A 24,540-nucleotide genomic window follows, 5' to 3' on the forward strand; every position below is an offset into this window, starting at 1 on the left:
AGAGGAGAGTCTCACAGTTCGCCACACATAACGCAACCCATGACTTGGGTCAGACCCTATTCCAATAATCGTCTCCAAAAGCAGATCGCTCGATTCCATAACCTCTAAACCCGCACTTTGCTTAATCATTGGCCAGAATTAAGAGAGTTCACCAACCTTCGCTTCAGGGGACTGTAGCCACTCGGTATATACCTGCTGGTCGATCAAACTTTCCAGAAAGGGTAGCGGGATTAGCAAATGAGCGTGATGATCCCCGTCTTTCTAACGCTACTGATCCCATAAGTCAAAGCAGGAGCATGAGAGGAACAAGTGGCTAGACCATATGAAGTGTTTCAACATTAGAACCGATATGATATGGTTGTGGGCTACGGTTAAACCGTTCTCGAACCCTGAAGAAAAGGATAATATTACCTCAGTCAGTTTTAACAACGTAAAGGTGACTGATCCAAAGAGGTGAACTGGATATTTTGTAACCCATAATTTGCCGAGAACCCCAAGAGCGGTAGGGCGAAACTAAGAGTATTAATCCGTATCATATCTCTTCCCGCAGAAAAGGCACCACCACAGTTTACGATGGAAATTGAAATAAATAAATTCAAAAGTAGTACAGGGTTGCCCATATTCGACGGACCTTTGGGCCCATTCCATTCGACGAGGCTTGTCCGCAGGCAACATTCTTTGCGTCAATTGAATTTTGTACGGGAACAAATGCAAATCAATCAGAAAGAGCCCTACCAGTCGAAAATTTTTCGTATAAACGCTTAATGGTGTTCTTAGAAGGCGCACTTCTCACATTTTAAAAGCACGTTGAGTTTTCACAATTGACTTCTTCTGTTGATTGTAAATTTCAGAGCGCTCGCGTGGCGTGTATTGGTTCATGGTAAAAATCTGCTTGGACTGACGCTTCAAACGCGGTATGTCATTAAGCGATGTGACATCTCTGTCAAAAGTTGTGGCGTTGCCAGATGGGTCCGTCGAATATGGACAACCTTGTAGTTCCTCAAGCCGCTAGACGCGAGCACTTCGGTTACCGACGAGGAGACCCTGACCATTGAGATCTAAAAATACAAGTGCTAAGCTGTGGTGCCTCCTCTTTAATTGACCTACCAAAACTACACCATCTCATTCCAGAAGATCTTTGAATCTAGAACGCGAAGGTAACCGGATTTTTCAATTATTTTAGACAACTTTTGATTTCTGGGAATTTAAGGGTTTTTTTTTCGAAAGAAGCTCCAGAAAACGAGACACCTATATAAGGCTCTTGCTCAATATGCCGCAGCTCTTTAATTGCCCTACCAAACCTACCCCATATCACTCCAGAAGATCTTTGATTTCAGAACACGAAGGTAGACGGATGTTTCAACCTCTTAAGACATCTCCTGATTCCTGATTTTAAAGGTTTATTTCGAAAGAAGTTCCAGAAAACGAGGCACTTATATAAGACACGTGGGATGCCTTCCGACTATGGGAGACCTTTAAAGGGTTTTATAGCGGCATTCTATATGTAAAGACCTGCAAAAAATGCCTTGACATCTTCTTTTTTACTAAAGACTTCTAAAAGATGCTGTTCATAGAATGTGTCTTATCTTTCATCTACAGAAGACCTTTGGTAGTTGTTATTTCTTTAGTAGTCCTCTCAAAAGTTATTTTTTCTATATCGTTTAAAATTATTTCATCTATTAAATATCTCAATTGTAGATCAGCTTCTTAAAGGTCTTCTATCTACAGAAATCTTTAAATGGTATTCTAACTAAAATACACTCCTTAATATTCTTTTAGATGAAAAAGTTATTTAAAGGTCTTTTTTAATGCCCACTCTATAATCTTTTTAAGATAAACTAGACTTTTTCACTTCATAAGAACTCATTTATTTATTCGGCTAATAAATTGTGTGGGCCTTGTATATTTTTCTTTCAAATTTGATTTTCTATTTTTTTCTTGCATTGGCGGCAAACACATCAAATTCACTGTCATCATTGTCACCCTCATAACCGTTCAAAGAATTTGTAAATTCTCCCGAATGGTCGTGGTCCTTTGAAATACTATTCAGACTGCTGCAGCATGAAACATAATTGGAAATTGTTTCCCTTACATCCATACCATCGTCACATTTGCCAATATCATTTCCTCTTGCTTCTTTGCGGCTTTCGTTTTTATTGTAACTAAAAATGTTAATCTTATGACGGATATCGCTCGTCAAATTCCTGGTTTCACTTATATCCTTGGGTGATTGTAAAAAATAATCAATCCTATCCAATGATTCCTTAGCTCTGCGAAATAGTTGCAGACTGTCTTGTAGCAAATGACTATCATTTAATTTTTCAAAATTCTCCAATATTTTCTTGATATTCACATGAGGTTTTGTTTCCGGCGTTTGCGGGGATGTGCGATTAAACTTCTTATCTTTTGCCTTTTCAAATTCGTGTATGAGCTTGCGAATTTTTGTCATACGTTCTGGCGTAATATCAGACGCAGCATCATCGACCAAAAGCAGTGTTGAAGAAACTTCATCAATTTCATTTATGATATCTTCAGAATTTCGTATCACTGCATTGTGTTGTAGTCTGAGTTCATTTAAGCGATCTTTTAAATCTTGTAAATAGATGTCAACACGCTGAATTTTTAAAGCTTCATCGGGAACTAAAATTGAAATTTATATAAACTTTATGGATATTTTTTAAATAAATTGAAAATGCAACATACGAGTAAATTTCCGATTATGCTCCATTGCACAATGAATTTAATAGTTTAATTTGCCAAAATAAATATCTTTGTTGCAAAATTATTTTTTTTTTTAATTTTTGGTAATTGTCACGTTTTTAATTAAACTTCAAACAATTTTTTGAAATAATCAAAAGAAATAATGAATTTGAAATAATGAAAAAATGTGCAACCAGTTGTATCGTGTGTGGCTTGTATGATATCAGTGTTTTTGCTGAAATCTTGATTTTTAAAGGTAAGTTTAAAAATACTATATTCCTATGATAAATACAGGGTGAGATGAAAAAACTGCAACCAACTTCAGACTGCTGTCATTTCTAAGCCACTCGTCCAACAGCTGTTAAAATTATTCCAGTGACAGCTCATTATATTGTTTACAAGCGTACAAATGCATTTTGGTGAGAATTTTCCAGAAAAAAAGTTATTCGTGATGGAATTCAAGCGAGATAGTGTAATTTCCTTATATTTGGCTTGAAAACCACAAGTGGCTATCGTTAGAGCACTTCAGCATTTAAATGTGAATAAATCGTTTGTGTCTCGTTCCGACGTCAAGAAAGTGGACGGAAGAAAACAGCAACATCAGCAGAAATGGTTCGAAATGTAAAGAAGCGACTTGATGGAAACCCGCGTCGCAGTGACCGAAAAATGGCTCGTGAGCTGAACATATCGCAATATTCCATTTGGCAATTATTAAAAAATGAGCTCGGGGTAAAACCATTGAAATTCCAAAAAGTGCAAAAACTTACACCGCAACAGAAAGAAAATAGACTCAAAAGAGTTGCTTCGCTTGGTCGAAAGTGGTGAAATGCCGAATTTGGGTTTCTCCGATGAGAAAACATTCGTTGTCCAGCAGTTTGTAAACAAACAAAATTATCGTGTTTACTAGCCAAAGAGGTCGGCTGAAAATGTGCAATGAGGTTCCTCGCTTCATTTTCAGCGCACAATGGCCACCATAATCTCCGGATACCAATCCGTTGGACTATTGTGTCTGGAGTGTTTTAGAAAGCAAGGTTGGCACTTAAAAATACCAAAGTGTCGACCACCTCAAGTAAGCGCTTCCCCGGGATTGGGCCAAAATATCGCAGGGCAATATTCGGGCAGCGTGTGACGGTTACATTGGCCGTTGGAAGACCATAATTCGTGCCAAAGGTGACCAATTCGAACAAATTTAAACTTATTGTAAAATTTGATGCTATTTCCGACATTTTTTGTCAAAATCACCAAAATCTCGTAGGCATATGTAATTTTCTGTCATGGGTTAAACCTCGCATTAAAATCTTCAAATACGGAATTGTTTCATGGACTTGCGAAACAAGTTTGAAACAATTCCGGTCTTTAGTGTATTTAGAATCATTGAAATACCGAATGTTGGAAGGTACCGTTATATGGGAGCTATCCAAAAACGTTGACCGACATTGCCCATTTACGAACTTAATAAATATATACTTTGCAGGGTCTAACATGAGTATTTCGAAGCGTTACAAACGGAATCACAAAGGTAATATATCATCCATAGAATAGTAGAGGGTATAAAAAATGAGAAGAGAATTTAGATAGCTTTAGAAATTATTGATTTTGGATTAATATAGTTGGATGTCAACAATTTTGGACTATTACTTTAGACTACGAAACTTCACATGAAAAAAATAAGGTTTCCATACTCTCGGTTAGTATGGACCAAGTAAAATATGATTGCTTCTGATAATTTCTCGAATAAAAGTTTCATTCACTTTATTTTATACTGACGGCTATTTCTTTAAAATGGAAAGGGCTATTCTTTTGGTTGTTATCTACCTAAAAGTCCTTGTAAACAATGTGTTAAGTTGAAGATGTTATGATCAGACAATTAAATTCTATATTTTCCGCTGTGACCTCAAAGCTAATTAAAATAAAAAAAAAACACATGTAATAAGATTCTAATAAAATTAAGTATATATGCAGGTTTTTTTTTTTTTTTGTAACGAAATTTTAAGTTTCAAAACTAAAAGATGTTTTATAATCATCATTTAATGATCAGCTCAAAGGTTCATAATGATGAACACCAGTCACACTACCATCCACATGATGGACATCACTACTGTGATTCTGATGTATTGTTGATGCATGATTAATGATATAAGATCCTGCCCCTGACGTATCATTTGTCAGAAGAACCGTCTGATGTTGATCATTTTCTGTTAGTGCCCTCAATTCCAATTCGCATATCAACTGCGAAACACGCATTTTTGCCTCGGCAATCATTTTGGGACTCAGCGCTTTTACACTGGAACTAACGCTCTCGAAGAATAAATCAACATGATTTTTCTCTTTTGGCGCCACTGTTGGTGCCGTCCTATTCATATTACTGCCCATTAGCTCTTTAAATGAATCCATTAACTCATTCTTGTCCTTTTGTATTTGCAGCAATAGTTTCATGCCCTCCTGACGATCGGTAACTTCTTCGTCTTCTGCTTCCTCCACCTGAACATTTGACACGGGCATTTCTTCTTGTTTGACAATTTTACGTTGGCGTATAATAGTGGGTTTTTGTTGTAGCTCCGGTTGAGTGTCAACAATGTGACTCATTTCATCACCAGTGATTATTTCGGAATTGCCCATACTATCATCTTGTATGTATTGATCCTCAGATGTTTGTTCGTCCGTTTGAGGTTCATATGTAGTGTAGTCGTTTTCCGGTTCCGGCCTAAAAGCAAATCGTTAATCATTATCCGGTGTTAATTATTAATTTATTACACAAATTTAATCATGCTCAGACTTACTCTTCTATATACTCATCTATACCATTGTCACTATCCTCTGGTGTTGGTGACATCCTCCTGCGTTGTAGGTAATATTTACTTCGTTCCCGTCGTATACTCAAATTCAAACGTGCCACTCCTTCACCTTTATTAATTAGAATCTCCAAATTGCGTGCATGTTTACTTGTTCTCTCGTGACGCTGCAAATGACAGCGATTGCAATCCAAACGACATTGGCAAGCACGACAAAATGGTTTATTCGGGTCATCATCGCAGCGTGCCAGCCATGGTGAAAATATATTTAACCATTTTTCACAGAATTTTTGTGAATATTTCGGTTTACTAGCAGATCCACCGCCACTGCTGTGATGTTCTTTAACGGTCCCGGCTCCCGGTTGTGATTTCAATTTTCTTACCTTCCTAAAAAGAACAGCCATAAAAAAGTAGTTTGGGAAATCGAAAAGGGTATTGAAAAATAGTAGGAGTGTTACACAAGGCTGATTTTTAAAGTTCCAACACACGCTCGGTTGTTTTACTTACCACTCAGGGTCATGGGGATCATCTTGAAAACTCATTTTGACTTCCGATCAAAGAAGGTTTTGCTTAATTTTATTATTTATTTAGTGCAATAAAATATCAATCCTGATACAATCGTGAAAGTATTAAATCAGGTCGAAGAAACAGCGTCATACCTTTGTTAAAAGCGCTCCACAGAAAATGTCACGAAAAACAACGCTGTATTTACACTCAAATGTTTGTTGTGAATTCATTATTGGCTTGTTTGTTTTTGTATTAGCAAAGACTCGAACCAATCCCATTCCATTCCCGTCGTTTATACAAGACAAATTGACTTCATATCATCTTTGACATCACATTTTAGCTATTTATAATTGATCAAAGTGGGTAAATTCTAAAAATGTTGAAAACAAATTACGAGAAAATAAAATTGTGGATATATAAGTGAACCAAAAAAAAAAACAAATTAAAGGACTGGGCAAAAAAAATTGTCAAGCAACTTCTTTCCGAGAGAGTAAGGTAGTTTTATTCTCTTTTGCAAGGAAAATGGGAAAAGTTAACAGACTGTATTCCTGTATTCCTAATCAGCTGATTTGTCAAAAAATATCAATTTGTCTCCCATTAAAAGCATGGTACAATAAGGAGGTAGAACAGCTTCGTGAAAGTACAGAAATACAGCCCTGAGGCTATGCCCGCTTCCTGTCAGAATTATTCAAAATTATAGGCAACAAGTGGTTTTTATTTATTTGATATTTTTTGTTCATTTTTTAAATGCCTGAAATAGCGCGAAAAATGAATGAAATGCTTGGATGTTCTCTCAAGAATATGTTCCCAAGTGTTCAATCTTTCAATTCCATGGCAAATTTGGCTAAAATTATTAATGCGCGCCCCGCAATTTAAGTTTCTTCCAATCATTGATTTTGAAAATATTTTATTAAAATTGGCAGAAGTCGGGTACAAATGTAATCAGCTGGGAGTTCTACCTTACCTTTTTATTGTACCATGATTAAAAGAATTAAAAGAAAGGAAGCACCACCAATTTCACAAGTTTTATGAATAAAAAAACGAAATCAGCAATAAAATAAAAATATGAACAATACAAAAGATAGATTTGATGTATTCCCCGGAATCCTTCGAAGGTGTTGCTAATGACGTTTTTCAAAAAATGTTGGAAATAGTATTTAATTTCCTTATTACATATTAAAATTTACGTTTTTCACATTATGTAAAGTTGTTCTCGAAAAATAACAAGTCTCGCTAATTCCAAAAAAATATATATTAAATTGAAAGCACAAAAATATATAAACAAAAAATAGAAAACATCTTATCGAATGTCGATGAATAAGAAGAAGAAGAATTGCAAGAAGAAATTTCTCCAGCAAGAATTTACAAACTCTATCTGAAAGAACTGTCAACATTTCTCTCTCCAAACACTCTATACAGACGACTTCCAGTAACAATTTGTAACAATTGTTACAAATTTTAGCTTTAGAGTCAACAACAAAAGTCATGTCAAGTATGCATATACATCTCTGTTTTTTCTGTAACTTACCTTGTCAAATTACACTGTAAAGAAGACAGATTCCCATCTCTGATTTGTGAATGTACCATGGTTGAAGAATACAGGTAATCTCATCGACACAGCTGCTGGGACAATGAACTGTCAAGCCAGCAGCTGTGTTGACGCGTCTACCTGTATTATTCTACCATGATTCTGAGTAAACCTTATAGCGCGTTTACATACAAAATCTTTATACTGGCTAACAGTGCTTTTGATAATTTGTCCGATTTTAAAAATTTTGGGCCATGGTTTTTTATTGGGAGTTAGCTGATGATACGTTTTTATGTGAAGATTTATCCTTGGCAAATTCATTTCAAAAAAGACTATCCATCTCTGCATTGTAATTTAACTTGTCAAATTTCACTGAATAAAAAAGGTCCCATCTCTGATTTCTATGTATACAATGGATTAATAAATATACATTTCGACAATGAGATGTCTAATTAATTTTGATTTTTTTTTTTCAATGATTGTTTTCCTGGTGCTAGATTCTTGTTCTATGAAAATATGAAATGAAGAATATTCCCATGGTAGAATCAAGAAGGTAAAGTCATGCAATTATATCTTTACAATTTCTTTCAAATATTATTCATTTGACAACATCTCATTGTCAAAATTTGTATGTATAAATCCATTGTACATACACAAATCAGAGATGGGAGCCTGTTTTTGTATAGTAAAATTAAATGACTTGACCTTCTTAATTTTACCTGACATTTAACATTTCATGAACACCGTTTTCGGCGAATACTAGTAAAACTCGTAGGCAAGAAAACACACAAATTTTTCATTACTACATTTTAGGCCGGGGAAAAAATAGTAGCATGATTACCAGTTTCCGATTGGCAGAAATGTTTCTAGTTTTCCGGTCCCATACTTACTGTACAAAGCAGAATGTTACTTATCTCTCATTACCATTAAAATGGTACGGGAACACAACAAAATGGTTTCAAGACTTTGTTTTATTAGGCTATTAACTATTTAAGCTCAATATTTAAATAATGTAGTTTTATTTAATAAAAAATTAAGATTTTTACCACAGCAGTAAACCTCTAGCACACTTTCAGCCACACAACGGTTATTCATGTTCTCTCATTTCGCTCTCTTTTACTAAAATCATATGTAACAGTGTAGCATCAAGTAACAAACCACAAAATTTATCATCGAATATTTAGCAAAAATACATACTTCTCAGGTGAAAAAGGTGATAATCTCAGAAAGATTTTTATCATTTACCTTTTTTCTAATTTTACCAATGATAAATAGGCCTTATTTCTCTTCAAAGTAGTTCTCTCAAAGCGAATTTTACATTTCGCTCTTCTACAAGTCCAACCAAAAAAAAAGTTAACGAACAAACCTATTATCCACACTCTGATTACACCAAATACAGCGAAGTATAATTGTACCTTTTGCATTTTTATAAAAATTGTCTCTCCAGTTTTTAATAAGTTTACAGTGAAAAATTGAAAGAAAAACCAATAATACTAGCGATTTGGAAGTGTTAAATGATGAATTAAAGCAAAAATATATGGTAATTTGAAAACTAAAGTGTATTATTGGCAAGCAAAGCAACAACAAAACTAACAATAAGAAGTCTTTGACGACCATTATATACAAGGCGACTGCGACTACGGCAACCAATAGCAGCAGAAAAAAAAAGTAAAATAAAAGCAGGCAAATACCATCATCATCTATCCCAACAACAACGAAGACGACGACGACATCCAAATGCTGGCAGAGCGACATAGTACATTATCCATCAACAACAATTGCTTTTTAATTTCCAATCGTTCGTTATGTTGTTCCAAACAAATTGAAAAGGAAAATTATTCTGAAAAAAGTGAAGTTGATACAAAATACAAGAGTTTATAATTAATTTGATAATAATAGACTACGCATTAAAAGTAAATATCTACATACAAAGTGCGGCAAGGTGCATAATTTAGTGAGAGAATAATTATTTTTAATATTGTTTGAAATCGTTTGGTAAATTAACAACAACAAAAAAAACAAAAATGTATTTCAATCAAAAGCATATAGAATTATTAACAACAAATCATAACAAAGCTTAGGAATCAGTGTATATAAATGAGTGGACCTACATATGTATGTACATACTGGTGTATATATGTAGATGTTTGTGTATTATCTAAAAACATATGATATACAGTCGTGGCGAAAATAATGATTACCCATTCGTAAGGGCAAAGTGAACGAATAAATTAATAAAGGAAATATTGATAAACTGTTAACAAGGGGATGAGAATGACAGACATTTAAACAAAATTTTTACTTGTCTAAGTAATTTTTATTGTAAATCTGGTTGCTTTTTTAAGGATTACTCGGAAATTACAGAAAAAGGGAGGTTCGCAATTGATGAAAAAATATATGCTATAAAGTAGGGTACACACAATCGCGTATTTTTTATTTTTATGGCTATAGAGGAAATATCATTTGATACGGCTAAAACGTGCCTTTTCAAAATAACGGCTTAGACCATAGGTCTCTTTGGACCAAATCCGTTTTAGGATATTTGGCGTCGATCTGTCTGTGTAGCTGATTGGTACGCACGATAACTCTTGAAGGGAGTATCCGATTTGATTCGAACTCGTTACATCGTAATATTATTATCAAACTTAGATCGAGTTCGGAGATTGGCAATATCTGTCCACTCCTTCTGGTCAAAACATGCCTCATAGAAATAACGGTTTTAGACCCTAGGTCTCTTCGGACCAAATCCGTTTTAGGACATTTGGAGTCGATTTAGCGATGTCCGTCTGTCTGGCACAAAATATCAACATCATCAAAGAAAATAATTTACTGCACAGAAAGAGGATAATCTGATTTTGCTTAAACTTAACCAAAACGATCATAAAATCCGAAATAAGCATCCGGTTCTTTTCAAATTACACACATCACAATATTTTAATTGAACAAAGGTCTGGCGTGAAGATGATATATATCTGCGAACCCCTTCTGGTACCTCCTCTACAAAGGGTCAAAATTTTGAATATTCATGAAGCTCACAAAAATCGAAATTAACATCGGATTCCATTTAGACTTGGCACATCTCAATATTTCCATCAATACAATATATTTTATCATAAAATCCGAAATAAGCATCCAGTTCTTTTTGAATTACACACATCGCAATATTTTAATTAAGCCAAAGTCTGGTGTAAAATTGGGATATATCGGTCCACTCCTTCTGATACCTCTCTCACAAAGGGTCAAAATTTTGAATATTAATGAAGCTCACGAAACACGAAATTAACATCCGATTCTATTCAGACTTCGCACATTTTTTCCCAAATTACAGATTCTTTCTGAAATATGTACCAATGCCTAACGGAGGATCAATAAATTTCAGTTATCTACATATGAGCGTAAAATGAAATGGAAGTATTTTAATACTTGACCGGTTAACAAAACAATTCTAGTGCATTTAGCAATAAAGAAGAATATTCTACCTACCGCAAAAAGACAACATAGGCTGGCTAAAATGTATGAAAACATTGATGCAACAAGTAACCTGAGCCACCAATTGCTGCAACGTGAAAGCAATCTTCAATTCCGTGGTAGCTCACAATCATTCAAAGCCCGTCTATATCGTGAGCGTCTACGGATTGCCCGCAACTTATATAAAACAGATCTGAAAGGCCATTTCGGTTGTGTCAATGCTATTGAATTTTCGCATGGCGGGCAATATCTGGCTTCAGGTGAGTTACAAAATGTAATTGATTTTAAATAATTATATAAATATTTTCCGTTGATTTTAGGTGGTGATGACAAACGTGTTTTAGTATGGGATATTGAAAAATCATTGGCTGGAACTGTCGGACCCAGGGCCTTGGCCACAGAACAATCCAGCAATATATTTTGTCTTGGCTTCGATAGTAAAAATCGCAAATTGATCTCGGGTGGAAATGATGCCTTAGCTATTTCTCATGACTTTGAAACGTAAGCATTAGATTATTTTAGAATTCTAGAAGAAATCTGATTTGATCCAATTGTTTTGTATTACAGTGGTAAATTGGATAACGTTTTCAAACACGATGAACCCGTCTATGGCCTTTCTATTGACCCACAAAATGATAGCATTTTTGCCACAGCATCTGAAAATGGTGTTGTATTGTTATTTGATCAACGCACCGATCCCGCCGATCCCCTTGTGGTGGCCTCATTATCTTCATCATTTCATGCTGTTGAATTCCATCCAAATATGAGTCATCTTTTGGTTACAGCTAATTCGAAGAAGGGGGCAGCTTTATATGATATTCGTAAACCAAAAAAGTATGTAATGTTATCAGTTCCCTGCACTGTCTAAGTTGTAACGTTTTGTTCCTTTTAGGCCAGTAATACAATATGGAAATCTTGATAATGTGTGCAGCTGTATGAGTGTACGTTTCAACCGCACTGGCAATCTAATTTTGGGTTTACGCCGACGTTTAACACCTATTTTATATAGTGTTAACTCTCCAGAAAGAATTTGTACTTTCTACAATGGCAATTATTATAATTCGTGTACCATGAAAAGTTGTACCTTCGCTGGCGAAGATGATGAATTAGTAATATCAGGGTCAGATGATTTTAATTTATATGTTTGGCGTTTATCCGATATAGACTGTAAGTGATAATACGACGATTCTTTTATAAGTAGTTTCACCCAACCAATTTTATTAAATTTTAGTGGAGGGTGTTGAACAGTGGGTCGAACACACTCAAATGGTTTTATATGGCCATCGTTCAATTGTCAACCAGGTACGCTACAATAGACAAAAATGCCTGTTGGCCTCTTCGGGTGTGGAAAAGATTGTCAAGGTAATTTAAATTTGAATTTGCAAAGAAATATGTTTTTAATAAAACAATTAACTTTCCACAGATATGGAGTCCATTTGCCCAACCCAACTGGACTGGGACTTTAACAACAGAAGCCACGTGTTCAGATAATCCCCGTGAATTATATTCACCATACAATCTATTTACCATGGCCCTACCAGAAAACTGGCATCACTTGTCTCACGATTACAGCAGTGAAAATACCAACGAAGATCCACGTATGATGGCATTTTTCGATTCGTTAATACAACAAGAAATCGAAGGTTGGGATACCGATTCAAGTTCCTCCGATTCGGCCGAGGAAGAAAGAAGTATTACATCCATAACACGTTCCAGTTGTGAAAGTAGTTCAAGCAGTAGCAGTTCCAGTAGTAGTTCTTCCTCAACCAGCACAACATCACAGAGTAGCAGTAGCAGTTCATCCAGCAGTTCTTCATCGGCCGACAGTGATAGTGATAATGAAAACAATGCCTCAACTGTGAGAAAAATTAGACGTTTGCGACGTGCAGCCAGACGCAGGCAGACATTGGCACAACGAAGAGTGCAAAGAAATCATCATCAACGTACGCCTCGTACCCACAGCAACCACAAACAGAATAAAAAACCACGGAAACCTAAAGTGAAATTGAATCAAATACAAAAACCTGCAAATCGAATAGCATATTTAATCTCAAAAAAACGTAATACATTACGTCGTTTGGCAATTAAAGGTGCCACTCTGGATGGTCGACGTCCCCGCAAATTGGTTGTGGTCGTAAATGGACGTAAGAAACAAAATAATCAACGTCTTCCGGCTAAACGTATGGCGGAAAACACCACTGCTGCAACAAATGATGCCGTCTGTAGTAATAACGAAGAACCAACAACGTCAAAAGCGGCGGCTGCTGCTGCCGCATTAGCTCCACGTGGTTCCAGTTCATGTTATCGCAAATGTCGAATGAAAAAATCACCAATAAGAAAAAATGGTAAATGTTTTACTTTATTTAAATACGAAAGATATCATCAATTAGGCTTTGAGCATAGAACAATATATGATTTGTGTAACCAGAATATTTTAAGGTCATCTACTGACCGAAAAAACTTAATTGTCTTCCCTTATAATGAAGACCTTTATTGTCATTGCGGTTTTTATAATTAGAGGTTCTTTTAGGTGGTGTCTTTCTATAAACGAAACTATGAAAAATCGACTAAATCAATCATAATTTAGGTATTCAAAATAGGATAATCAATTAGGCATTGAGATGAGAATAATACAGGTTAACCAGGGATACCATAGTATTTTGCAAATAATAGCATCAAATTTTAGAATAAGTTTAGATTTGTTCGAATTGGTCAACTTTGGCATGAATTATGACCGTCGAACGGCCAATGAAACCGTCACACGCTGCCCGAATTTTGCTCTGCGGTATTTTGGCCCATTCCCGGCAAAGCGCTTGCTTAGTGATCGACACTTTGGTATTTTTTAGTACCAACCTTGCTTTCCAAAATACTCCAGACACAATAGTCCAACGGATTGGTATCCGGAGATTTTGGTGGCTATTGTACGCTGGAAATAAAGCGAGGAACCCCATTTTGTAACCATTCTTGGCTGGCGCGTGCTGAGTGCTATGGTGCTGAGTCCTGTTGGAATGTCCAAGGTCCGCGGCCAAAATGTTTGCGTGCCCAATGCTTTAATACACCCTCCTGAATATTTTCGAGATAATATTCGGCACTTATTCTGATGCCAAGGTCGATTAATACGAGCGGAGAGCAATCATTGGCTGTTATGGCGGCCCACACCCACACCATGGCCGAAGCTTGAGTTCTGGTGGCCAACCGAAGGTGCACATTTTTAGCTGACATCTTTGGTAAACCAAATTCGGCAGTTCACCACTTACCCCGACCTCATTTTTCAATATTTAGAGAATGGAATATTGCGATATGTTCAGCTCACGAGCCATTTTTCGGCCACTGCGACGCGGGTTTCGATCAAGTCGCTTCTTTACTTTTCGAACTATTTCTCTTGCTGTTTTTTTCCGTCCACTTCCTTGACGTCGGGCTACGCTACCAGAATCACGGTAACGAGCGATGGTACGAGACACAAAAGGTTTATTCACATTTAAATCCTGGAGTGGTCTAACGATGGTCACTTGTGGTTTTCCAGCCAAATATAAAGAAATCACACTATTACGCTTGAATTCCACCAAGAATAACTTTTCTGGAAAATTCTCACCAAAATCCTTTTGTACGTTTGTAAACAATATAATGAGCTGTCACTGGAATAACTTTAACAGCTGTCGGACGCGTGGCTTAGCAATGACAGCAGTCTGAAGTTGGTTGTAGTTTTTTCATTTCACCTCTACTCTTCACATATCTTCATCGGATAAAAAAAAATCATTCATAAATGTCTATGAAAGTAGCTTCGGTAGATGAAGAACATTTTACGGTCCTTCTGTGATTTAAGATAATTTTATGCCTACTATAGATAGAATATATCCTGCAATTTTTAGATCTAAAACAAACCCCATTTTATAAAACGTACGGGTCTTCTATATTTAGAAACCTGCTTACATGTATATACATTTCTCAGGCTTTATGTAGACATTCGTTAAATAGAACACCTTTCAGAGGCCATCTGTTAAAGCAAAAGATTTTATTGATATTCAAGTGGATAGGAAACCTTTTTAAACCACTCTGACGAAATTTCAGATCATCATGGCATAGAAATATTCGCTCTCACCCACATTCTCGAAATAAAAACCCTTTAGATTTCAGATTTTAAGCGAACATCTTAGATTTTAAGCGGGTTGGAAGATTGATAGCCGGGTGCATTCTATAAATAGTAAGCCTTTTGCAGAACTTCTGTATAGAAATTCTAGAAATTCTATGGTTATAAAACAACTCATATGTATGGATATTCTTAAATAGAAGATCTGTAGACATCTTTCCAATCTAATTAACCGAAATTTAATGTTGGCGTGGCATAGAAACTTTATCTGCAAAAATGTTGGTCTAGCACCCACATAGATTCCTTCTTTCATAGCCACGCATTTCCGATTTGAAACACATGGAAGTTTATTTGTATTTCAAAACCGTCAAGTATCTTTCAAGGTGTAGGATATAAAACTTTTGACTGGCCCAACATGGAATCCTTTTTACTTATATGATGTTAAAACTAACCCAATTTTCTTCCACTCTCCATTACAGACTCCGCAAATTGCTCATCGACTGAAGATTCGGGTAATTTTGCTTTTAGCAGTTCTAGTCGCTCCAATACTGTTGCTGCTGCTGCCACTGCCGCTGCAACCACATCTCAATCTCAATCATCTCACAACAATAACAACAACACCAATAATGCAAATATTCCTAGTACCAGTACTGGCATAACATCAAATTTTCGAGGTAAGCTAAGCTCGTTATTTTATTTTTCATGTTCTCCTCCTTCGCAATTTACATTTATAATATATATGCTCACAAATATATAGAAAAAAGGAAGCAATTAAACCAACACTTAAAACATAAAATGCCAACTGTAAATCGTTAATATTTAATATTTTCCATATATGTTCCGATTCTCCGGCGTAATCTTCAAACAAGTGTATGCGACTACGGGCAACATATTGCTGCATTTCTATCCAATGATTAATGAATCCGCCGGCCAGTAATTTCAATAGGGCCACATTGATTTCCTCCTCGAAAGGTGAATGTTTTTGCATTGGAAATGCAATGTGATATGCCTTGGGACATTCTGGTATCATGTAGACTTTTTTGGTTATAAAATAGTATATATCCACCAGGCTTAAGGAGTAGGCCCGTGTAACGGCTGCAAATTTTCCACGCTTTGCCATAATGCTTATTAAACGTTCTTCAGGTTCTCCCACCAGCAACATTCGTTGATCTAAACTTTGATATATTGGCGAGCTATGGCCGGTAAAAAGATCATCCTTAATGGCGGGATGCTTGTAAAATATTCTCACATTTGCCTTGTTTAACTGTTCCAAAGTTGTTATATCTTTATAGTATAACGGTTTTATGAAAACCGTGGCCAAACTTGAATCAAATAAGGCACCAATTATCACACTAACCAAACACAGAGATATAGCAAACATACGCTCAGCATTTGAGGGGGGAAATCGCAGAATAATCATTCGCCCCCAAAGAGCCCATGCATCAATGAATACGGTATACCATCGGCAATCTGCTCCCCTGAGGTTTCGCATTTCATTGGGGTTTAATTTGAGATTTGCTTGCCTCAATAGTACCCAGAAAAATGATGCTAGTATACCCACAATAGTATAAGCTAGCCAGATACTTTCATCAACGGCATGTAGTGGAAGAATCGAGGCTGGTATACGTTTGGCTTTCATCACATAACAGCACAACTGGTCCATATACACGGATGAGCTGAATGCTATGTCATTGGCCAAATAGTCTTTAACGAAAAACCCAGTCAAAACAATATCCGTTTCGTTGCGCATCAAACGACCCAGGGCACCATTGAAGGAGCCATTATCCAAACGGGAGCTGAAGCAAACAACAAGATTGTAATTGTTATAATTTAATCATTGTATAACGTACTCACCCAAAGAACTCATCATCTGGCCACTGCAACTGCATTGAATAATTCAAATATGATTCCAAAAAATGTGCTATTTTACCATCGGTGCCTTTGACACCAGTTAACCGTTTGCCCTCAGCATCAGCCGTTAAACTTGAAAACACTGAATCGAATATATAAACCTTCATGGGATAGCCGTTCATGTTGTGAAACAATTTTTGAATATTATACTCCTCAATATCAACCAAGGAACCGAAATTTCCATTTACATCCCTTACAAAGGGATGAAAGAAACGTTTGTGTGTTGGTGTAATATAGACAACTTTATAAATACGTTGCCATGACCAATAGTTTTTACTTTCGTTCAAAACCACAGGCCACAAATCGGTGATTTCGTTGATGAATAACAAAAACAGGAAACCTTCTCGACTCGCTTCGGTTGCCAAAAGTGTTGATAACATTTCCACATTATAAATTTCCAACATTTTATTGGGACATTTGGTATCCTTGAAATTTCCTTTGCTATTTTCCAAAGGTATCTCAAAAGTTGTGTAGATTTCTTCATAGATTCTATTATCCTCTGCTACAGTTGCCACATTTATATAAAGACAATCCAAAGAATTTACAATCTCTTGAATATTTTGCCAATCCATAGATGTTGTTATGTGGTTATACATTAATAGAAGCAACACTTTTATTGTTGTCCTTGCAGACATATCCGCTAAATTTGACTATTTGTTGTTTATATGGCTACACGGTGTTTTTATATAAATTTCTGGTTCCATGATCTTTGCTATGGTTGAATGAAAATATATATGAAAACAAGATAGACCTTTTTTTGGTTTTATTTACTTGTTGTTTATTCTTGTCCACCGGCTACCTGTCTGGTACCACCTATATGTTTTATTTTTGACAAATGAACAGTGGTTTAACGATAAAGTGTGGTAGACGATGTAACAATATCTGTATTGAAGCAAACAACAAAATTGTAAAACACACAAAATTAAATCCATAGAAGTAGCTGGCAGATGAAATAAGAGCTTATGTATTGGTTATACAGGGTGCGGTAAAAAACTGCAACAAAGTCAAACGCCATAATAAAAATAAAGCAAAAAAATGTCGGAATTAGCATTAAATTTTAGAATAAATTTTAGATTTACTCGAATTGGTCACCTTTGGCATGAATTTTGGCCTCCAAACTGGCAATGAAACCGTCACGCGCTGCCAGAATGTTGCTCTGCGGTATTTTGGCCCATTCCCGGCGAAGCGCTTGCTTGAGTTGATCGACACCTTGGTATTTTTTAGTGCCAACCTCGCATTCCAAAATACTCCAGACACAATAGTCCAACGGATTGGTATCCGGAGATTTTGGTGGCCATTGTGCGCTGGAAATGAAGCGAGGAACCTCATTTTGAAAAACATTCTTGGGTGGCGCGTGCTGAGTGCGATGGCGCTGAGTCCTGTTGGAATATCCAAGATTTGCGGCCAAAATGTTTGCGTGTCCAAGGCTTTAATACACCCTCCAGAATATTTTCGCGATAATATTCGGAATTTATTCTGATGCGACCATCGTCTGTTATGGCGGCCCACACCATCACCATGGCCGGCGCTTGAGTTCTTGAGTGGGAACTACAGTCTGTGACAGGAAACTGTCTATGCAGGTACAGGTCATCGTATAGACCCCATATATCAGTACCTCCCTATATTCGGTATTTGACGATTTTAGGTATACTCACCGAAATTGTTTGAGTTGTCGTATATGAAGTTTGTAATGGATGCCACAGCCTGTGACAGAAAATTGTCTATGCAGTTTCAGGTCTTCGTACAGCTCCGATATAACGGTACCTCCCTATATACCGTTAATTAATCACCGTTAATTTCAAATTTGAATATGGTAATGGCTTATGACAAACAATGCCTATGTAGGTCCACGTCTTGGTACAGACCCCAATATAACGGCTATATTTGGTATTTTTAAGATTTTAACATAATTTTTACCGGATTATATTTTTTGAAAATTTCAAAATTCGTTCCAAATGGTGGAGGGTATTCAGAGTTCGGCCCGGCCGAACTTACTACTTTTTAACTTGTTTTTCACATTAGATAGAAACTCCGGTAGCGGAAAATTGTCTATGTAGTTTCTCTTTTTTCTATAACGCCCACATAACGGTATTATCTAACTGATTTCAGTGGCATTTATGGTTAGGACCTTCAAACTCTCAAAATGGGTCATTGCCGCTATTTGCCACATAGTGAAGATTATTCGTATTGGAAAATTTCATGTAACGATGATAGTTCCCAATTGCAAAATTTGAGCAGAGTTCTCGATATTCCGTCCACAGTTATTTCATTAAAGCTATTTGAAAATTATAAGCATATTTGGGATATAGATAACAGACATTATTGAATTTTTAGATTCATGTGTATGTCCTTCTTCCGTAAAAAATTATTACCTTTCAAACCACTGTTCGACGACAAAGATATAAATCTGTATTCCAGTATTATTGTTTATTTTATTTTTAAATAAATCACACATGTATATATTTTTATTTGATTAAACACATACGCCCTCCGAACAAAACAAAAAAGCCAATCAACGGCCTGTCATCTCCTACAGACCTTGTTGAAATATACACTACTTGTTTACACCTTCGTCTTCGTTTGTGTTTACCTCCCATTGTATATTACCCTGACAACGTTTGTTCTACTCCAGTAAGTTTCCTTTTTTTCCTTCTTTCGAACAGCAGTGAAACGAAAGCCATTAACGAACCAAGTAATATCACATAAAAAGACAATTGTAAATCTTCGACCGTCAAGACTTTGAATTCCTCCTTTTGTTGTGCCAGGGTTTGGTCTGTCGATAGTTTGATGTCAACATCCGTTTGCATGTCGTCTATGAATTTATCAAATAATCCGGCAGATTGCATTCTCAGCAGTAATTGATTTACGGTCTCTTCCCAGGGAGCATTCTTGTGCCAGACATATGAGATTGTGTAATATTTTGGACACTCTGGCACAATCCAGACTCGTTTTGCTCTGATATAGCTAAGATATTCCAACAAAAGGGTGGTGAGTCGTGTCACCCCAGCCATGCCACCAATTTCGACCACATCTTTCAAAATATCAGCATTTAAATCCTTGACATGTTTCAGTTTCTTGTTGAGGCTGGCAAAAAGCGGTGATGTTTCACTGAAAAATAAATCATCACCCATCGAGGTGTATTTGTAGATGACAAACAGACCAGTTTTATCCAAATCTTCCATTGTCTGAACATCTTTGTAGTACAGAGGATGTATGTAGACGGTGGCCAGACTGGATTCGAAAATGGCACCAAATATAACGCTGACCAAACACAACGAGGCGATGAATATCTTTTCCGAATTAAAGGGCGGATAATGATTGATATTCACTCGCACCCACACGACCCAGGTGTCTATGAAAATTCGCACCACTTGCCATTTGTATGGTTTATCTAATTTTCCATTGATTGTAGGTTCCGTCTGTAATCTCGACCATAGTTTTAGACGTAAATTGAGATAACGTAACAGCACCCATATAAATCCACAAACAAAGGCTGAGAAAATAAAAACCAACCATAAATCATAGCCAACCGATAGAATGGGTAAAATGGACTCTGGAATTTGCTTAGCCTTGGGTGTGTAAATACACAATTTATCATCGTAAACTGCAACCGAGAATTCCATTTCCGGCACCATGTAGTCTTTGACGAAAAATCCCGTTAAACATAAATCCAATTTGTTATCGATTATGGATCCAATGGCACCATTGTAGGTTCCATTCGGAGATCTTTCACTGAAAGAATATTAAAGAGAAGGGTTTAAAATCGGAATTTAACTTCTTGAAGAAAATCTTTTTTATAGGTAGCAGAGGTCTTGAATAAATATGACTCTATGGACAAAACTTTTTCAGACCCCAGGGAAGTATGAACAAGTAAACAAAAAACACTAAGCTCGGCTGGGCCGAACTTTGAATACCCTCCACTTTTGGGTATAGAAAACATTTTTATATAAAAGTATCTGAATTCAAACGTGTCCCACTTTAAACTACATCAATCCTCGTAACGCCATAATTTTTAAATTTTATTGAATAAAAGCAAAAAATGTCGAAAATAGTATCAAATTTTAGAATAAGTTTAGATTTGTTCGAATTGGTCACCTTTGGCACGAATTATGGCCTTCAAACGGGCAATGAAACCGTCAAACGCTGCCCGAATGTTGCTCTGGGGTATTTTGGTCCATTGCTGGCGAAGCGCTTGCTTGAGGCGATCGACACTTTGGTATTTTCCAGTGCCAAGCTTGCTTTCCAATAAAAAGTCCAACGGATTGGTATCCGGAGATTTTGGTGGCCATTGTACTCTGAAAATGAAGCGAGGAACCTCATCGAAGAACCTCAATTTAACCATTCTTGGGTGGCGTTCTGAGTGCGATGTTGCTGAGTTCTGTTGGAATGTCCAAGGTCTGTGGCCAAGATGTATGCGTTCCCAAGGCTTTAATACACCCTCCAGAATATTTTCGCGATAATATTCCACGATGATTATTCCACGATACATTAATACCAGCGGAGAGCGACCATCGGCTGTTATGGCGGCCTACACTATCACCATGGCCGGCGCTTGAGTTCTGGTGGCCAACCGAAGGTGCACGATCATTTTGTTTGTTTACAGACTGCTGGACAACGAATGTTTTCTCATCGGAGAAAACCAAATTCGACAGTTCACCATTTTCGGCCAAGCGAAGCTACTCTTGCTCTTTTGAGTATATTTTCTTTCTGTTGCGGTGTAAGTTCTTGCACTTTTTGGAATTTCAATGGCTTTACCCCGAGATCATTTTTCAATATTTTCCGAATGGAATATTGCGATATCTTTAGCTCACGATCCATTTTTTCGGCCACTGCGAGGCAGGTTTCGATAGTCGGTTGCAGTTTTTTCATCTCACCCTGTATATATCATTTGGCCTCAAAAGTGCCTCATCGACATAACAGTTTCGGGACCTAGGTCTTTGGACCAAATCCGTTTTAGGACCTTTGGAGTCGATCTAACTGTGTCCGTCTGTCTGGCTGATGCGCACGATAACGTTCGAAGGGAGTATTCGATTTGGTCCAAACTTGGTACATCGTAATATTATTATCAAACATTTATCTGGTTCGGAGATGGACAATATCGGTCCACTCCTTCTGGTACCTCCCCCACAAAAGTTTTCAGAAAAAAATTTTACTGCACAGCGAGAGAAAGGATAATCCGATTTTGCTCCAACTTTCCAAATATTTGCATCTGTTCTATGTCAGGTGCGAAAATGGACAATATGGGTTCATTCCAACATGTATCTCCCACACAAAGGCCCAACATTTTGAATAATTATAACTCTTATAAGATGTGAGGTAAGAGTCCGATTGTCTTCAAAATACATACATCACAATATTTTGGTGTGAAGATGGAATATATCGGTCAACTCCTTTTGGTACCTCCCCACAAAGGGTCAACATTTTTTAATAATTCTAACTCTTATAAAATGTGACGTAAGAGTCAGATTATCTTCAAATTACACATATTACAATATTTTGATTAACCCAAGGTCTGGTGCGAAGATGGAATATATTGGTGAACTCCTTCTCGTACCTCCCCCACAAAGGGTAAAAATTTTGAATATCCATGAAGCTCATAAAACGCGAAATTAATATCCAATTCCATTCAGACTTGCACATTTCAATAATTTGAATAATCATAACGGAAGTTATAATAATCGAACATTTGCTCAGGGTATACATCTGTCATACTTTTTAACTTGTTTTTTTTTTAACTTTTCGATATCTCTTAAAAAATTCTATATACGTCTATTTTTGATTAATTCAAAGGATTTTACTATAGCTTAAGTTTTTGGTCATTAGGCCCAGCATTCTTTTTTATACTCACCCAAAATAATGTGGATCCGGATCTAATAACACCCTTGTAAAATTCAAACTCTCTTGTAAGACGTCAGACACTCTCCCGTCAACACCATAGACATGTTGCAGTTTCTTTGTTATGGGATTTAACATTGGTTTCGAGTAGACCGAACGAAACTGCTGCACACGCAAGGGATAACCACGCATATTATAGAATATGGTGCGTTCCAATGACTTTTCGCCCGTATATTGGATTATTTTACCATATTTCCCCGTTCTGTTGTTCCAAACAAAGGGATCAAAAATTAATACACCTCTATTTGTTAAAAGAAAACTTTTGAATATTTGATGTTTAGTCCAGAGCATGTGGCAAATTTCACGTAACTCCCTTAACCTGAATTCATCCAATATCACGAAGAAATATATGCCAGCATGTTTGGCAAAATACAGAGAGGTTTGTTCAAAATCCTTAAAACTGGTTACAATCACATAATGTTTAATGGCATTTTCACTTGCTTCTCCCATTTTAAGACCAGGAAATTTTCTTTTGTCCCCGATGCTGTAGATATTTAGTGTAAAGGATATTCTGGTCTGTTTCAAAAACCATTCTATGTAGCTGTTATCCACATCCTTTGTATAATTTTTTTCTCGCAGCATTACATCCAGATAGGGTATATCATTTATTGGTTTCTCTAGCCATTTATTTATTTGCTCCATCGTGAACTCTTCCTTTTGTTGTAGATCCATAATTCCTTGCAAGGATTTGCTGGTTTTTAAGCCAAAACCGAAAAAGAATATAAAAAGCGGTAAAATCATTTTCTTGTTTAAATCAGGTTAGTAAGTAACTGACTCCAGTGCAAATACCTCTCTGGGTTTTTATAGGTCCCAAGAATTTGCAACAGTGATTAACGACATGTCCCTTCGGAGGGAATTTGTATATTTCCTAATTTCCTTCTCATGTTGTTTGTTTGTTTTTTTTTTGCCAAATCATAGCAAAACATAACAAACAATTATCCCCCCGATAGGCCTAAGTACTTATCATGTCATACGACGTGGTGATTTCTTTTTGTAATTGAAACTTGTGGCGGTAACTCATGTTTATCCTGACACCTTTTGTAATCGTTTTGTTACTGGGTGTATTTTGAACATGTTATTTCAGGTGTTATAATTACAATAGTCCTAACATTTTTATCAGTAATAGTGTGTGTCGAAAATTTTATTGACAAAACTATGCATCAACCATTTGTAAAGGACTCTGTAAAATATGAATTCTATTTTAAGTTGAAATCAATATGAAGCTCACAATATTTAAAATAAATGTTTAAAATACATACGTATATTCCAAACATATTAGCAATAATTTACACTTTCAGGTGTAAATTATAGCTAATTTGAAATAAAAATAATTTTTTGAAAATTAATTGTTTTGTTTACATTTTTGGATTTTTAACTCTGACACTTGCATTACGAACAAAAACAAATTTGTATGTGGTTGTTGTTACGTTTGTTGTACAACAACACTTGCTGTTACATGTATTATTCTACCATGGTGTTGAACTTTGAATACGTCAACATATTTCGGTAACATTCATTTAAATACATGTATTAAAATCTTAAAAAGTATCAGTCGGTTCTGCCTACAGACGTATACCCCCAGCCAATGCTTGATTATTTAAAAATATTATGACTTCTGTTATGATTATTCAAACTATTGATCCCATATGGAG

General features: G+C 36.2%; 5 protein-coding genes across 9 annotated transcripts in view; 1 reads left to right on the forward strand and 4 right to left on the reverse strand.

Annotated features, from left to right (window-relative positions):
* Nucleotides 1-1,844: 1,844 nt before the first annotated feature.
* LOC101887782 (uncharacterized) lies at nt 1,845-2,868 on the reverse strand. Its single transcript, XM_005179282.4, has 2 exons — nt 2,704-2,868; nt 1,845-2,640 (listed from the first exon to the last, which is right to left on the reverse strand). The coding sequence occupies exons 1-2, from the start codon at nt 2,726-2,728 to the stop codon at nt 1,928-1,930; spliced, it is 738 nt and encodes a 245-aa protein (XP_005179339.1). The 5' UTR covers nt 2,729-2,868; the 3' UTR covers nt 1,845-1,927.
* A 1,844-nt stretch (nt 2,869-4,712) lies between these two features.
* Nucleotides 4,713-6,293, reverse strand: LOC101901178 (protein suppressor of variegation 3-7). Its single transcript, XM_005179274.4, has 3 exons — nt 6,000-6,293; nt 5,481-5,879; nt 4,713-5,404 (listed from the first exon to the last, which is right to left on the reverse strand). Exons 1-3 carry the CDS (start codon nt 6,032-6,034, stop codon nt 4,735-4,737), a joined length of 1,104 nt encoding a protein of 367 aa, XP_005179331.1. The 5' UTR covers nt 6,035-6,293; the 3' UTR covers nt 4,713-4,734.
* Nucleotides 6,294-8,806: 2,513 nt separating this feature from the next.
* The window catches only part of LOC101901003 (DDB1- and CUL4-associated factor 5), a 57,530-nt gene continuing 41,796 nt past the window's right edge, over nt 8,807-24,540 (forward strand). The window contains exons 1-8 of one of the 5 annotated variants that reach the window (XM_011292512.3): nt 8,807-9,481; nt 10,856-11,255; nt 11,316-11,496; nt 11,563-11,829; nt 11,888-12,162; nt 12,227-12,357; nt 12,419-13,340; nt 15,562-15,756. In XM_011292512.3, the coding sequence (XP_011290814.1) occupies nt 11,039-11,255; nt 11,316-11,496; nt 11,563-11,829; nt 11,888-12,162; nt 12,227-12,357; nt 12,419-13,340; nt 15,562-15,756 (2,188 nt within the window). In that variant the 5' untranslated portion in view covers nt 8,807-9,481; nt 10,856-11,038. Of the gene's footprint in view, nt 9,482-9,503; nt 9,523-10,855; nt 11,256-11,315; nt 11,497-11,562; nt 11,830-11,887; nt 12,163-12,226; nt 12,358-12,418; nt 13,341-15,561; nt 15,757-24,540 lie in introns of those variants that run through there. The other 4 variants (XM_020035322.2, XM_011292513.3, XM_005179273.4 and 1 more) reach the window with 4 other exon arrangements.
* LOC109611908 (uncharacterized) lies at nt 15,779-17,610 on the reverse strand. The gene is made up of 2 exons (XM_020035324.2): nt 16,937-17,610; nt 15,779-16,878 (listed from the first exon to the last, which is right to left on the reverse strand). The coding sequence occupies exons 1-2, from the start codon at nt 17,587-17,589 to the stop codon at nt 15,783-15,785; spliced, it is 1,749 nt and encodes a 582-aa protein (XP_019890883.2). The 5' UTR covers nt 17,590-17,610; the 3' UTR covers nt 15,779-15,782.
* Nucleotides 19,440-23,342, reverse strand: LOC101887440 (uncharacterized). The gene is made up of 2 exons (XM_005179280.3): nt 22,842-23,342; nt 19,440-20,725 (listed from the first exon to the last, which is right to left on the reverse strand). Exons 1-2 carry the CDS (start codon nt 23,336-23,338, stop codon nt 19,597-19,599), a joined length of 1,626 nt encoding a protein of 541 aa, XP_005179337.2. The 5' UTR covers nt 23,339-23,342; the 3' UTR covers nt 19,440-19,596.

The sequence above is a fragment of the Musca domestica genome, unplaced genomic scaffold (assembly GCF_030504385.1).
Source record: "Musca domestica strain aabys unplaced genomic scaffold, Musca_domestica.polishedcontigs.V.1.1 1, whole genome shotgun sequence".
Lineage (NCBI taxonomy): Eukaryota > Metazoa > Arthropoda > Insecta > Diptera > Muscidae > Musca > Musca domestica.